Raw genomic sequence first — 15905 nt, forward strand, 5'->3', positions numbered from 1 at the left:
ATAAACAATAAGAAAAATGCCACTAAATGTCCGTCTCTGACATTCACATCCCATGACGTACATATGAAGTACTGTACACTGACTACAACTGTTGTAGCCTGTATCACTAGTCATTATGAGAGAATTATCCGTGTTAACCAGCTGTTCCACAACTTCATACTTTTACCAAGATAAACATAAAAACTACTAGGCCATCCGGAAAATTCTTTAAACTAAACACATATGTAAATAGCATATAGCAAGGAGTCCCTTGAGGGCAAAGAAAAAAAAAACCTTAGTTAACATATACACGATAAATTATCCTCTAACTGCCTCCCTCTGTGCCACAGCTATAGGGTATTGCCCGACCTAAAAGGGTTAATGTGGATTAGCTTTGAGTGGATACTCAAAATAAGTCACCATCACTGGTTTTTCAGAAAACACATCTTTGTTTTTACTCAATTTTTGATATAATTCTGCCATCTCATCCTCAGAAATCCCCTCTGTACCATTTACTTTACTCCTTATCTCTTTCTCGATCTCCATCTCATCCATTAAGCACTGTGCTACATGCAAACTAGCCACCAATTTTTCATCATTGAGTGCATTTTTTAATTTAATCCTTTTCCTTCCCTCAACAGTGTTCAGTTCCACCACCTGGTCCTTACAATCTACATACGCCTCATATTTACTCAGGAAATCAATCCTCAACACCAGATTCATACTTAAATTTGTGACCGCCAAAAATGAGTGACTAAATACTTCACCTCCAATGTTTACATTTAGAACTACCTCCTTTCTCACTGGTTTACTGAAAGTTCCTGTAGCATTTTTAATTCTCAGCCCTGTCACTGGAAATTCCATTGTTTCCCTGCTCTTAATATGATCACAAAAGCTCTCTGCCACCCCAGACACAGAACTTCCAGTATCCACCAAAACAGTTTCCCAGACCCCTGCCACACCAAAAGTTATTATTGGCTGCACCTTTTCAATAAAATCATGCTTCAATTCTGTTTCGGCTTGAATAATGTCTATTCCATGAACACTTTATCACGCTGAACAGAGTCCAGAGTTCATAAAAGGTTTACAGGTTATTTCATGTTTAACAGCTTCATGAAGGCTAGGATATCAGAGGTACTGAAGAATCTTCAACATAAGTAACAAAAAAGGTTCTTTCATAAGATAATTACTACCTTCAGATGCTAAACATACAAAGGAAGGACAAAGGATACATATGACTAATGAGAAATTACAAGGGTCCTTATACAAAAGTCTGTTACTATTTCCTGCATTTCTCTCTTTCTCCTTTCTTTGCAACCTGAAGAAGTGCCTCTGCTATGAAAGTCAGGCTTAGTGTGTGTTTATTACTATCAGTTGAAATCTAAAGCTACATTCAAACATTACAATAGTTTCTCTCCTTTGTTATTAGTATGTTTTTCTCAATTTAAGTTATGATATTTTAATATCCAATGATGTCATGAGATTTAAGAAAAGTTGATGTAGGAGCTGGAATAGTCTGGTCAAATAAAAGCCTTGGCATACCGTTAGGTAAGGAGTTTGAAAAGTTGTACTCACTTCTAACAGATGAACGTCATCATCAGATAACAAATTTTTGTGGAACAGCTGATCTGTCCAATTTACAAGTAAGTCTGAATAATGAGGAGACTCTTCAGTATCAGGAATGGAGACCATCATTTTCCAAAATACATCTGAAAAGTCTTGTTCTATTTCTCTTAGACGTTTAGTAAGATCTTCTTCAACTATTTTATCAACTTCCAAAACACCAATATTTGGAAGTGGAGGGATTTGCACTGCAAGAAAAGAATTAAGAAATTATTTAATTCTATAATTTCTGAAACTGAATAACAAGATAAAGGAATATTACAACTATGAAGAGATATAATCACAATGCCAAACATAAGACAGAAGTTTCATATAATGTGTAACAATTATTCTGTAAGAAACAAATAGGGGAAAAAATGTCATATCCACTCATTTTCTCAACTTAGTTGCTATGAGCAAACAAAGATTTTACGTTTAATTTATCTCCTCACAAAATATTCAGAAACTTTACCTGAAAATTACATACATACTTAACAATTGGCAGACAAAGAGGACTCACAGAATGGTTTGAAAACAGAAGCTTGCTGAGAAAACAATCTCTGTGATTGCAAATCATATTCTTTTGAAATTCCATGGACTTCTAACAGATCTGCCTGCTCTTGAAGATTCAAATTGGATGGCTGGAATGAAAAAGATCTCAAGAACTCTCTCCTCTTACTCATCTTGTGTGCTCTCCATCTCCATTTATTTAAAAAGGTCAGCAATTTTCTGTTAGCAATGTTATGCGAGATTTCCTGCAAGCGTTGTTTCCTATAAAAATGAGAAAAAGAAATTATCATAGCACTTCAAGTAACTTTTTATCAGGCAGATATTTTCTTGACAGTATTAAGAGAAAGGATAGAATGTATTCTGGTTGGAGTGTCCAGAGCTGGTGGCCATGTGTGTGGGTCATGTGTGCCTACTTGTGTGGATGGTTGTGCATTGTTCATTCTTGAAGAAGGTTTTGGCCGAAAGGGATGAAGTATGGGAAAACAAGATGAAACCTAAGGGAGTAGGCCAACAGTGAAAGGCAAAAACCAACTGAAATTGATGTGAAACTACAATGAGATCAAAGAGAAAATAAATAAAAAGATTATAACGTGGGCTGCAGGTCTGTGGGTGGATAAGTGTGAAGAAAGGGGACAGCGGATTAGACTAGATTAGGTGAAGTTAGTATGTGCAAACTGGAATAAGATAGGAGAAGAAGAGAGGGGTGAGGTAGGGTTGGTAGGATGAGGTACAAGTTCATGTGGCCGTGGAGATACAGGAAACAACAAACGAAAATACATGAGACGTGACGCAGGAAGAGTAACCAATGTGAAGGTCTAAGATTAACGGTATTCGCATGAGTAGTGTGGGACAAAAGATGCAGCACCAACAATCTGTGCCGTCTTGTTGCCATCTGTTGTGTGCTTTGGGTTTGGCTGAAAGTTTATATGAAAGAGTCTTTTTTCATGACTGTCCACTAGTCACTGTGTCAGCTTTACGGTGAGAAGCAATCTATTGTTTTCAGGATATTTACTTCGACCAAATCAAATCAATGGACATGAATCTCTTTTTTCAGGGCGCTAAAAATATGGATATCACATGGGGAGAGATTGGGACTTAACGAAGAATGTGTAAGGGCTTCCTAGACCAAGTTCTGCAACTTCTGCAACACAGTCAAAACAATCTTGGGAACACGTGGGCCTGCCAAATGGGAGTCACGGCGTACTCCTATAATACAAGCTACTGGGAGGGCATTGTGTGGGAGAGATCTGTAGAACCACTAAATTTCAGACATTTCATCAGCTAAGGAATGTCTGTGATACCTTCATCGTGTTCTGCAGAAATGCAGACAGCGGCATGGAAATTTTGGCGAGCAGTTTAAGAGAAGCCAACCTTAAAAAAAAAAGAAGTTCCATAATGACCTTGTAACAATTTTGATCAATGGACTCATATCACATACCACCATGGATAAGGACCATGGAGAACACTAAGCTACAGCAATGACATTCATTAGAACCATAAATAATAAAACTTCGACTAAAAATGAAATAAATGAGAATGAAGCTGGCATAAAAACGTCAATCACTGGTGTTAACAGACTGCAGTGCCATTTGATGGCAATGGAAAAAAATGTAAAACATCAAGAAAATACTTCAGTGCAGGAATAACAGCAAAACAGCCAATGGGAACGTAAAGGAAAGTGTGGTTACACACAAATGGACCGAAAACCATACAAAGACAGGAAACAATGGTGAGCACTTGTGCACCAAAATGTGAATTGAACTTATGAAATTATTATCAAGATTTCCGCATTCCCTGTTTCCTCTAATTTTCTGAAAATTGTTGTTATAGGTTTCAAATACTTCTGTTGTGTGTGGCTGCTGAACTATATGCTCTAGACAAGTATAGTGTGTGAGGTGTGTGTGTGTGTGTGTGTGTGTGTTCTCTTTATAAGACAGACAACATACCTTGCATTATCCATTGTTGTTTCAACAAGCAGTTCTATTTCATCATCCAGAATAGAATAGAAAATTTCTTCATATATGATTTCCTTAGCAAGCGTGTAAACAATGTCCCTGATAAGCTCAGTTCCAACTTCATAGATGAGCTCATCCAAGAACTGAAAACGAAATGGTTAAGAGAAAGGATGCACAACATGGGAAGACAAGGAGGATAAGTGAAGATAATTTTCTCCCAAATACATTATTTCTGAAACAAAGTTTCCTACTCAATATACAGTAGTCATTTTCTTATCTAAGTGTTCCAAAGACAGGTGAAACTCACCTAAAAAGCACAGTGGCAAAAACAACAAGCACAACCACTAGTAAACTCTATGAAAGATTTTATCTTGCTATCAACAGCAACAGTACAAATCTGATTATCTGACAAAAATTGCAACTGTCTTGTTTGGTACTTACATTACACTAAACTGTATTTCTGTGTTGTTCTGGCATTAATAATACTAAAATTCAAAAGTTACCATGAAATAGCATGTGGAAATTGTGCGTAAGTATATAAAGCAAAATTTTCTCATGTTGAGAAATCAGAAGGAGCAATCTGTTTTACTTGGTTAAAACTTCCTAATGCCAAGATTACATAAGTATTTCTTTATTTACAACAACTGATTCTGACAGACTTTGTTGTCAACTCTGAGTCTTCAAACTCAATGTGCACCAAAGAACAGTAGTTATGATATTTCATAAATTTTGCACATTCTGGATTTGCAGAACTTGGACAAATATTTTCTTTTCATTATTTTAAACTTGCCAACTTAAAATATGATGGTATTTTTTTCTTTCAGTGTACAAGGATGGTTTGAAACGTTCTCGGAACAGAATAGAAAAAAGTACTTACATCACTGAAACTTTTTTTATTTTTCAATGTAGTCTCCTTGTAAATTAATGCACTCGGTTCCATGATGTTCCAGTGCCTTGATCCCATCTAAAAATGAGTTTCCTCCATGCCTGCAAAATAGTTGTCAACTCCGATTATCAATTCTTCATTTGAAGTGAATCTTCATCCACCAAGAAAAATTTTCAGTTTTGGGAAGAGATGGAAGTCTGATGGAGCCATATCAGGTGAATAAGGCGAGTGTGGCAAAATTCATATCTTAGTTCATGCAATTTTGCCATGGTGACGGCACATGTGTGCGGCCTCACATTGTTTTGATGGATTATGACTTTCTTCCTTGCTAAACCTGTCCTTTTTTGCATATTTTTTGTTGCAATTTGTCCTGGATGTTGGCATATTAATCTCCACTAATTGTTTGCCCATTGGGGAACAGAATCCCCTTCGCATCTCAAAACACTGATGCCACGACTTTTCCCGCTGAAGGAATTGTCTTTGCTTTCTTCAGTGACAGAGAATCAGCATGTTTCCACTGCTTTGACTGTTGTTTTGTCTCTAAGGTATAGTAGTGCACCCAAGTTTCACCTGTGGTCACAAGCCAGTACAAAAAAATCTTTTTCATTTCAAACATTGTCCCGATATGTCCATTCTCATACGTATCTGGTCCGGCTTCAAGAGCTGCAGTACCCATCTTGCAGATAATTTCTTCATTTCTAACTCTTCAATTAAAATGTGTTATACCCTTTCAGATGACATCTGGCAAGCATGTGCAATTTTATGAACTTTCAATCAGCGATCCTCCATGACCATTTTGTGTACTTTTGCAATGATTTCTGGAGTAGTGGCACATTTTAGCCGACCACTGCACGGATCATCATCTAAGCTCTCCCGACCAAATTTAAATTCATTTGTCCACTTGGAAACAGATGAATATGAAGAAGCAGAGTTCCCCTGTGTATTCTTGAAATTGGCATGAATGTCCTTTGCTTTCATACCTTTCTTTATGAAGTACTTAATCACTGCTCGAATCTCGATTTTTTCCATCTTCACAAATCATTATGCGGGAACAACAGAGCCACGTCACCGCCACAGATCTCTTCCAAGAGCACAACATGGTACGTCTTTACAGGCAACATTCCAATGAATATCACATGAACAACTCGTTGCGCTAGCACTGGCTTCTCGTGGTGATTCCGAGAACTTTTCAAACCACCCTTGTATGTTTAGTGTTCACCACAACATTGTATTATTTGAAAGACAAAACTTGCCTACATTTACACCTTGTCATAGGTCCCAATTCCTATTCCTCAGTTTTAATGTCCTGTACCTACTTTTATGTCAACTATCTAAGCTATGGACTTCATGTCTTAAGTTCCATGTCACTTCATGTACTCATGTTTTAACAGGAACTCATTCCTGTTGATTCTTACTAAGCTACTACTACTTGATTTTCCTTTCTAATAACATAGCAATAACAACAACATCTATAATTAACATTACTATTATTATGAAAAAATAATGATTATTAATTTCTACCTTCTCCTCTACATTTTCCCCCAACTCCATACCCCCCCCCCCTTTTTTTTTGCCGGACTAAGGACCATGAGCAAATTTCAGTTACTTACTCGTTTTCCTCTTCTTTTCTTCCAGTACTCTTTCATCTGTTCACAACGTTTTTTCTGTCTTTTGATCACTTCAGACTAGTTTTTTTCCCTAAATCCTTTTTTTACTTCATGCATCCAACTTCTTGTTAACTTCTCATCCCACAAACATTTGGAGATCTTTTTGGTTAATCTACTGTCTTGCATTTGATATAAAAGTCCAAAAAATACCAGTCTTCTTTATCTCATCTGATACATTTTTTAAGCTTTGACAAAATTCCTTATTACTATATAATTTCCAACCTTCCATAGTTTTCCGAAGGCCTAATGTGTTCCTAGTGGTTCACCTTAATAGTATCTCCAACTTATCCAAATTATAGTTTAATGCTAGACATTCACTTGTGTGTTGACATTCTGGTTTCAGTTTTGTTTCGTAATGCCTTATTTTTACATTTTCAGACAGGCATTTTTTGCTGTAAATATCTTTAGTTATACCATACAACCTTCCCATTTTATGTATCTTGTCCTCTATAGCAGCTTATTCCTAACAAATTCCTTAGATTATCACCCCAATATATTCACTTTTTTTAAACTTTGCAATTTGGCCAATACCTGTTTAATGTTAGTAAAAAAAGTTATTTATTTTTTCTGCAGAAATTCTTAATCAGTCCTACTGGATATTTCTCCTAAAAGAGTAATTTATGTTACAGCAGATGTCACTTTTTCAGAAAGTATGGCAAAGTCATCTGCAAATGTGAGACAATTATCCAATATTTTTGTTTCCTCTTCCCAACCTTATTGGTGAACTCTTATATTCATTCGGTTTTTCATTCCATATTCTTGCTATTTTTTCTAAAACAAAATTAAAAATAATTTGAGACAGACCATCACCTTGCCATACACCTTTGTTTATTTCAAAGGGATGAGATTTTTCTCCCACAAATTGCAATTTAGAGACTGTGTCTGTAGGTGTTTCATGAAACAGATTTGCTAATTTAGATTTTACACCAAATTACATACCATTTTATCTATAGTTTGTCTGTCAACAGAATTAAAGACCATTCTGAAATTTAAAAAAAATCCACTACTACAATGTATTTTCAATTCAGTGGTCAGTGGCAAACGACTTCAGAAAAATATTTGTTTGGAACATGGTCTGCCCTTCCTAAAACCAGCTTGATATGATCCTAAATAACTGCCTAGTGTTATTTCTACTCTGTTTGGTAAAATTTTGTTTATTGTCTTTCTTATGTAGTGGATGTATCAAAACTACTTCCCATTCTTCTGGTATTTCTTCCATTTTCCAGATTTCCTCAAATTTTAATTTTAGAGCATTCTTGTTTTCTTGCATGCTCGATGTCCTCATACATGACATGCTACATTTCTTCTATCAATGCCAGTTCCAGTCAAGAAAGTTTGCTCTGTCTCAAACTAAAATCAATTCTCTTGCAATATTCCCAGAATTCTATATGGTGTATTGCAAAAGCTGTCAGGTGCCAATACCACATGGCGACACACCGCCGTCAGGTTGGTTGCCAACTCAGCCCCTCTGACTATACGATGTTCCGACTCCGTCACTTAAAGTGTGATCTGCAGAGGGTCTGCACCTACATCGGAACACAGTACAGAGGGTGTGTAAATCAGAAAGAGAGGTTGTGCATAACACAAACATTTTCCTGCATCCTCCAATGTCACAGGCAACCAATCAGGAAAAAATGTACTCCGCCATGTGGGTATTTAGGACCACCTATGCAACGATCATGGTAGTTACGATGCAGCCAGCAGAGAGAAGAAATCCATTCCAGATCCAGTGCCGCCAATAGCAAGCCACCAAGGGACTTCAAAATGCACTTGGCAAGACTGTAGAAACTGTGAACTCATACAGACCATAACTTAATTGTTAATCTGTTCTAATGTGCTCCATTCAAGGAGAGCAAGGACTTAAACATTTGATAGTCAAATGTAGTAGAGAACGAACTCAGGCTGTGGAAGCCTTCCTTTTGTTGTTTCTTCAACCAAGACTGGTGTTACAAGAACTTGCATTTAGTTGTGAACTTGTTTCCCTGTCTTAAATATGGAAGATGAACTACATATTCGTGTGTTTATTGTTGAAGTGTTCAAAGTTCAGAATACTTCACTACCTCACCCTTGATACCCCCTGGCAGTGCCATAAATTTTTCTTTCCTGAGTGCAAATTCTCCTTTCCCATTTAACTGCTAACATTCAACCAGTCCACAGAATTCCTCACTCTTGTTCCTCAGAGGTACTCCACCTTGTTTGTGACCAAATGTTTTCTTCTCCAATTTTAACAGAGTTTACAGTGGTTCCGACAAGTACGTGGAATAACAATACCAGTACAATTTGAAAAATAGTATTCAACTTAATTACACAGCATTCTCACCTGAGAGTAGCAGTTGCCAGCAAGATCTTCCTAACTCCTATTGTACCTCCATGTCAACTCCCCATAGATGCAAGACTTACCTTATTGACCTATTACATATCACACAGTGCAAGAAAGTCCATCCAAACATTTATTCAGAGCACAAAAAAGGTGTCAACTAATCACGCTATCTTGCTGTGGTTTCCATCCTCTGCAAATGCTTAACTTTTAACCCTAAACATTGACTGAATCAGAGAACTTTAATCAGCCTATCCCTCCAGTTGAAACAATTCTCAATTCTTTGCATTCGATCCTACTTAACCCCCCTCCTCAGCCCAAAACAAACAGCACCTACTGTATATTTTGTAACTCCCCTTTAACTATAAACTGGTAACCACCCAGAGTATCCTCACCTTCATCCTTACCTCAGTCTTCAGATCTCTAGCCAGTGACATCAATGTTACAGCTCCTGAAAGAGCTGACACACACCCTTGAAATTGATCAGAGTCTAATGATTCTCCCCGAGTGGAAAAGGTGGTATCACTGTGGCAATGGATTGCAGTAATTGTGTAGCAACCAGTTTTTTAACTGACGTTGTCCTTACAAACCAATATTGCAGGTCCACACAAAACATATAATATAGTCTAAGGAATTCACACATATCCTTAGATCCACCTCACAACCTTTCCTCTCAGTAAATGAATACATATCACACACAGTCCAACTTTTATTTGCTTCCTAAGATCAATACATGTAACTGCCCACAATGTTCATCATGGCTGGTTACTGTGCTCACATGAAAGGATCTTAGCTATCATAGAACAGCGCCTAAAGCTTGTTACTTCCATCACTGTCCCTGTATAACTCCTGTACCATTACTGCATGATTCTACTCTAACCAATGTTAATGCTACTTTTATCAAACACTTCTCTTCCCCATTCCTTGCAGCTCCATGCCTTTTACGTCCTTCCTAATAACCATTATGAATTAACCTAACACACACAATATCTTTTTCATTCAATGGAAGATCCACAAATAAATTATCAGAATCGATATGGAAACACATACAACTAGGCCCATGTTGTTGTTGTTGTTGTTGTTGTTGCTGCTGCTGCTGCTGCTGTTTTCAGTCCAAAGACTGGTTTGACAAAGCTCTGAACACTAGTCTACCCAGTGCAATCCTTATCACTTCTGCGTAAGTACTGCACCCTACATCTGTTTGAACCTGCTTCCTGTGCTCAAGGTTTGGCGTGCCTCAACAATTTTTACAGCCCACACAGGCCAGGATAATTACGGGATCAGAGAATGTGTTGTAAGTATATCTCCATTATCAAACTGACGATTCGCTAATGACTCATAATGCATCATATTAACGAATCTCTTATTTCAGTCAACTTGCGCCACAAATTTCTACTTTCAAAGAGTGGGAACTCCAGGAAGGAATATCAACAACATAGGAAAAGAGAGTCTCCTACTTACCATAAAGAAGACACGTTAAGCTGCACACAGGCATAATTAAAAGACACTGAAGTAGATCTTTCAGCCATAGCCTTCATCAGCAAAAGAGAAACACACACTGTTCCTACACTCAATCGGGTAAACCTCATGCAGACATAAACGCCACCTCCAGCATCTAGGGCCGGAATGCAACTATCATGTGGGATGCAGCAGCAATCTGGACGGGGTAGGGAAGGGGAAGAGATAGTAGTATACAGGTCGGGAGAGAGACAAACGTTGTCTGGTGGCATGTGCATAGACTAGAATGCCAACAGGTGCAGCTTCAGGAGGTTGTGGGGCAGGGAGGAGGGGGAAAAATGAGCAAAAAAGGAGGAGGGCAGGGAAAGATGAGAGGGTCCGCGGTGGTACTAGGTGATAAAGGGGACCCTCCTTTGTGGCTGATTCCTTGGGGTGGTGGAAGGATTGTGGGGTGTGATGGGAAATGGCTCGGGAGATCTATTTGTGGACTATTTCTTGGGGATAGTGCATGTCTGTGAAGGTCTTGGTATGACCCTCAGCATACTGAGCAAAGGAATTCTTGTCAATGCAGACAAGACGACCCTGGGTGGTCACACTGTATGGGAGGGATTTTTTGGTGTGAAAGGGATGTCAGCTGTCAAAATGCAGGTACTTTTGATAGTTGGTGGATTTATTGTGAACAGAGTTGTGGATAGAGCCATCAGGGAGGAGGTCAACATCTAAGAAGGTGGCACACTGGGTTGAGGAAGACCATGTGAAGTGGATGCAAGAGAAGGTGTTAAGGCTGTGAAGGAACGAAGATAGGGTGTCTTGGCCCTGAGTCCTTGATCATGAAAATATCATAACTGAACTAGGGGTTTGCATTTTGGGAGGCTAGGAAGATTTCCTCTAGATGGCACATAAACAGGTTGACATAGTAGAGTGTCATGCGGGTGTGCCCATGGCTGTGCCACATTTGTTTTCATACCTTCCCTTCAAAGAAGTAGTTGTGAATTAGTATAAAGTTAGTAATGTGTTTGAGGAATAAGCTAGTTGGTTTGGTATCTGAAGGACATTGGGAAAAGTAGTGTTCAAAGGCGATAAGATGATGGACATGAGGGATGTTGGTCTATGAGGAGGTGGCATCTACAGTAATGAGTAGGGATCCAGTGGGTAAATGGTGGGGATGGTGAAGAGTCGGTGGGAGGCTAGATTACGGGCAACTGGTTGGAGGTGTTGAACAATGAGGGCTGAAATTCTTTCAGTGGGGGCACAATAACGAGCCACAATGGAGCATCAAGGATGGTTGGGTTCGAGGATTTTGGGGAGCATGTTTAAGATGGCTGTGTGGCGTCTCAAATGGGTGAGGAGGGAAATGGATTCAGAGCAGAGGTTCTGGGAAGGGCCTAAGGCTTTAAGTATGGATTGGAGGTTGTGTTGAACTTCTGGGATGGGATCACTCTGCCAGAGTTTATAGGTGGAGGAGTCAGATAGTTGACAGAGGCCTTATGCCAGGTAGACACTGCAACTCATAACAACAGTGGTGGAACCTTTGTCTGCAGGTAGGATGATTAGTTCAGGATTTGTTTTGAGGTTGTGTAGGGCTATTCTTCTACATCTACATCTACATTCATACTCCGCAAGCCACCCAACGGTGTGTGGCGGAGGGCACTTTACGTGCCACTGTCATTACCTCCCTTTCCTGTTCCAGTCGCGTATGGTTCGCGGGAAGAACGACTGTCTGAAAGCCTCCGTGCGCGCTCTAATCTCTCTAATTTTACATTCGTGATCTCCTCGGGAGGTATAAGTAGGGGTAAGCAATATACTCAATACCTCATCCAGAAACGTACCCTCTCGAAACCTGGCGAGCAAGCTACACCGCGATGCAGAGCGCCTCTCTTGCAGAGTCTGCCACTTGAGTTTATTAAACATCTCCGTAACGCTATCACGGTTACCAAATAACCCTGTGACGCAACGCGCCGCTCTTCTTTGGATCTTCTCTATCTCCTCCGTCAACCCGATCTGGTACGGATCCCACACTGATGAGCAATACTCAAGTATAGGTCGAACGAGTGTTTTGTAAGCCACCTCCTTTGTTGCTGGACTACATTTTCTAAGCACTCTCCCAATGAATCTCAACCTGGTACCCGCCTTACCAACAATTAATTTTATATGATCATTCCACTTCAAATCGTTCCGCACGCATACTCCCAGATATTTTACAGAAGTAACTGCTACCAGTGTCTGTTCCGCTATCATATAATCATACAATAAAGGATCCTTCTTTCTATGTATTCGCAATACATTACATTTGTCTATGTTAAGGGACAGTTGCACCTCCCTGCACCAAGTGCCTATCCGCTGCAGATCTTCCTGCATTTCTTCTACTGAAAGGGTATTGTTCTGAGGAAGGGACCTGATCAAGGATGGTGAGACTAAGTGTGAGGTAAGGAATTCCTGGAAGGTGACCAGTGGGTGGTTAGGTGGGAGGGGGGGAAAGATCATAGTTGGATGGAGGTATTGGTGGCAAAGAAGCAATCCATTGCAGGTATCGGGAGAAGGAGATTAGGTCTTTGACACATCCAGCATGGTTAAATTTGGGTGTAGGGCTAAAGGTGAGGCTTTGGATAGGACTGAAACTTCTGTGGAGGTGAAGGTTTTGGTGGAAAAGTTAACAGCAGTTTTACAGGAATGTTTTGGCTCTGGAGTTGGTGGAGAGTTGTTAAGGAGTTCTGGAGGAAGTAGCAGGTTGATAACATCAGCTAGGCAGGGTTTGGGAGCTACAAGGTACAGTGTTTCATCACCCACGGAACCTCCACAACATCACAGTCCATCCCTATGCCACTTCCAACCCCAACCCCTTGCCACAAGAATCATCTCCCTGTAGGAGACCCCCAGGTACAAGACCTGCCCAATCCACCCACTTGGCAATTCCCATTCCACTCCTGTCACAGGTTTATCCTACCCCATCAAGGGCCAGGTCACCTGTGAAAGCAGCCATGTAATTCACCAACTCTCCTGCAATCATTGCTCAGCTTTTTATGGTGGTACGGCTACCAACCATCTGACCACCAGGATGAACAGCCACCGCAAAACTGTGGCCTAGAGCAAAGTAGACTACCCCGTGGCACAACATGCTAACAAACATAACTATGTAACTAACTAACTAAACATGCTTGATTTCTATGGCTGCTTCACTGCTGGAGCTATCTGGATCCTCCCCTCCACCACCAGCCTTTCTGAACCGTGCAGATGGGAGTTGCCCTTACAGTACATTCTCCGCTCGCATAATTATCCTGACTTCAACCTATGGTAACATACTGTCCCCAGACCCTCCACCCAACAGTTTCCACCTCCCTCTGTCTTATCATCTCCTCCCAATTCTCATCTACCAATCTCTTTGTTTGCCGCCTTCTGCCAATGCACCCTCCCATCTTTCCCTGCTCCTCTCCTTTTTCGCTCCTTTCTTCCCCCACCTCCCTGCCTCACAACCTCCTGAAGCTGCGCCTTTTGGCATTCTAGTCTCTGCACACCCACCAGACAATGTTCGTCTCTCTCCTGACCTGTACATACTATCATTTCCCCTTCCCTGCTCCACCCTAATTGCTGCTGCATTCCATATGATAGTTGCATTCCGGCCCTAGATGCTGGAGGTGGCAGTCATGTCTGCATGAGGTTTGCTTGATTGAGTGTAGGAACGGTGTGTGTTTCTCTTTTGCTGATGAAGGATATGGCTGAATGATCTACTTCAGTGTCTTTTAATTGTGCCTGTCTGCAGCTTAACATGTCTTCTTTATGGTAAGTAACAATCCATCTTTTCCCACATTATAGAAATTTCGTCTTTCCAATTCAATTCAGTAACCTTTCATTAATTACTCGCTTTACCCATCTAATATTCAGAATTCTTCTGTAGGCCACCTTTCAAAATGATCCTACTCTCTTCTTGTCTGAAGTGTTTATCACCTGTGTTTCACTTCGTACAAGGCTACACTCAACACAAATACCTTCAGAAAATACTTGCTAACACTTAAATTTAAATTCACTGTTAATAATTTTATCTTTTTCAGAAAAAGCTTTTTTGGCTATTGCCACGTGCATTTTATATCTTTTCTGTTTCAACCATTATGTATTATTGTGTGTCCAACTATCACAGCCTAGCGACTACTTTTAGTGTGTCATTCCCTACAGTAATTCACTTTATGGCCTCTGATTAAATTAGATTACATTCCATTACCATTGTTTTACTCTTGTTCATACTCGTCTTAAAACCTCTTTTCAAGACATTATCCATTTCACTGTACTGCCAAGTCCTTAGCCGACTATGAGAAAATTACAATGCCATTGACAAATCTCAAAGTTTTTACTTCTTCTCCCTGAACTTGAATTCTGTTTCCAAATTTCTCCTTGTTTTCTTCACTGTTTGCTCAATGTGCAGATTGAATAACACCAGGGAGAAGCAACAATCCTCTCCACCCTCTTCTCAACTACTGCATCTCTTTCGTATCCTTTAACTTTTAGTACTGCAGTCTAATTTTGTATGAGTTGTAGATAGCTTTTTACTTCCTGTATTTTATCCCCTCTACATTCCGAATTTCAAAGACAGTATTCCAGTCAACACTGTTAAAAGTTTTTCTAAATCTACAAATGCTACGAATGTAGGTTTTCCTTTCTTCTGGCTATCCTATAAGGTAAGTTGTAGCATCAGAATAGCCTTGAGCATTGCTACATTTATCTGGAATTCAAACTGATCTCCCCAAGGCCACTTCTATCAGTTTTTCCATTCTTCAAACAATGGAAAATTCGGGATGGAATGTAACAATATTAAGGCCTTTGTCAGCAATAGACACAAACACACACACACACACACACACACACACACACACACAAACGCAAACGCAACTTTCACACACAGACATGTGTGCAAGTTGCGTTTGCATGAGTGTGTGTGTGCGCGTGTGTGTATGTGTGTCTATTGCTGACAAAGGCCTTAATGGCTGAAAGCTATAATTGTGTGAATCTTCTGGTTCTGCCTATCACGACTCAGCATCTCCGCTATATTGTGAGTAGAAACTTTCCTTCCCTAATATTTTTCCAATCTTCTGTACACAATTCATGTCTGTATTTTGCAACCATATCTTATTCGACTGATCGCTTGGTAATATTCACACCCGTTCATACCTGCCTTCTTGGAAACAGATATTATTACATTCTTCCTGAAGTCTGTTGGTATTTCACCTGACTCACATATCTTGCAGACTAGGTGAAACAGTTTTGCCATGGCTGGCCCTCCCATTGAGCTCAATAATTCTGAGGAAGTGTCACGTAATCTAGGGGCCTTGTTTCAACTTAAGACTTTCAGTACTCTGTAAGAACACTGTTAGCAGACAATTAAATACAGAAGGAAGTCACCTGAACTGATGGGCCACCCATGGTATAGTGCAACAGCAGAGTACAAGTATGTTGGGAACAATATGAGGTGATGTTTTTCTCTTCCTATCAGAACACTGTTCAGACAGATGATGGAGGTATTTTCATGAAGGAAATATTTTCAT

At 39.7% G+C, this 15905-nt stretch overlaps 1 protein-coding gene across 3 annotated transcripts in view; it reads right to left on the reverse strand.

The window, feature by feature from the left end:
• LOC126254070 (germinal-center associated nuclear protein) overlaps nucleotides 1–15905 on the reverse strand; it is a 301140-nt gene that overhangs the window by 127944 nt on the left and 157291 nt on the right. For all 3 annotated transcript variants that reach the window (XM_049955281.1, XM_049955282.1, XM_049955280.1), the window contains 3 exons: nucleotides 4038–4189; nucleotides 2102–2352; nucleotides 1555–1790 (listed from right to left, as the gene is read on the reverse strand). In XM_049955281.1, coding sequence (XP_049811238.1) covers nucleotides 1555–1790; nucleotides 2102–2352; nucleotides 4038–4189 — 639 coding nt within the window. The remainder of the gene's footprint in view (nucleotides 1–1554; nucleotides 1791–2101; nucleotides 2353–4037; nucleotides 4190–15905) is intronic.

The sequence above is a fragment of the Schistocerca nitens genome, chromosome 1, assembly GCF_023898315.1.
Source record: "Schistocerca nitens isolate TAMUIC-IGC-003100 chromosome 1, iqSchNite1.1, whole genome shotgun sequence".
Taxonomy (NCBI): domain Eukaryota; kingdom Metazoa; phylum Arthropoda; class Insecta; order Orthoptera; family Acrididae; genus Schistocerca; species Schistocerca nitens.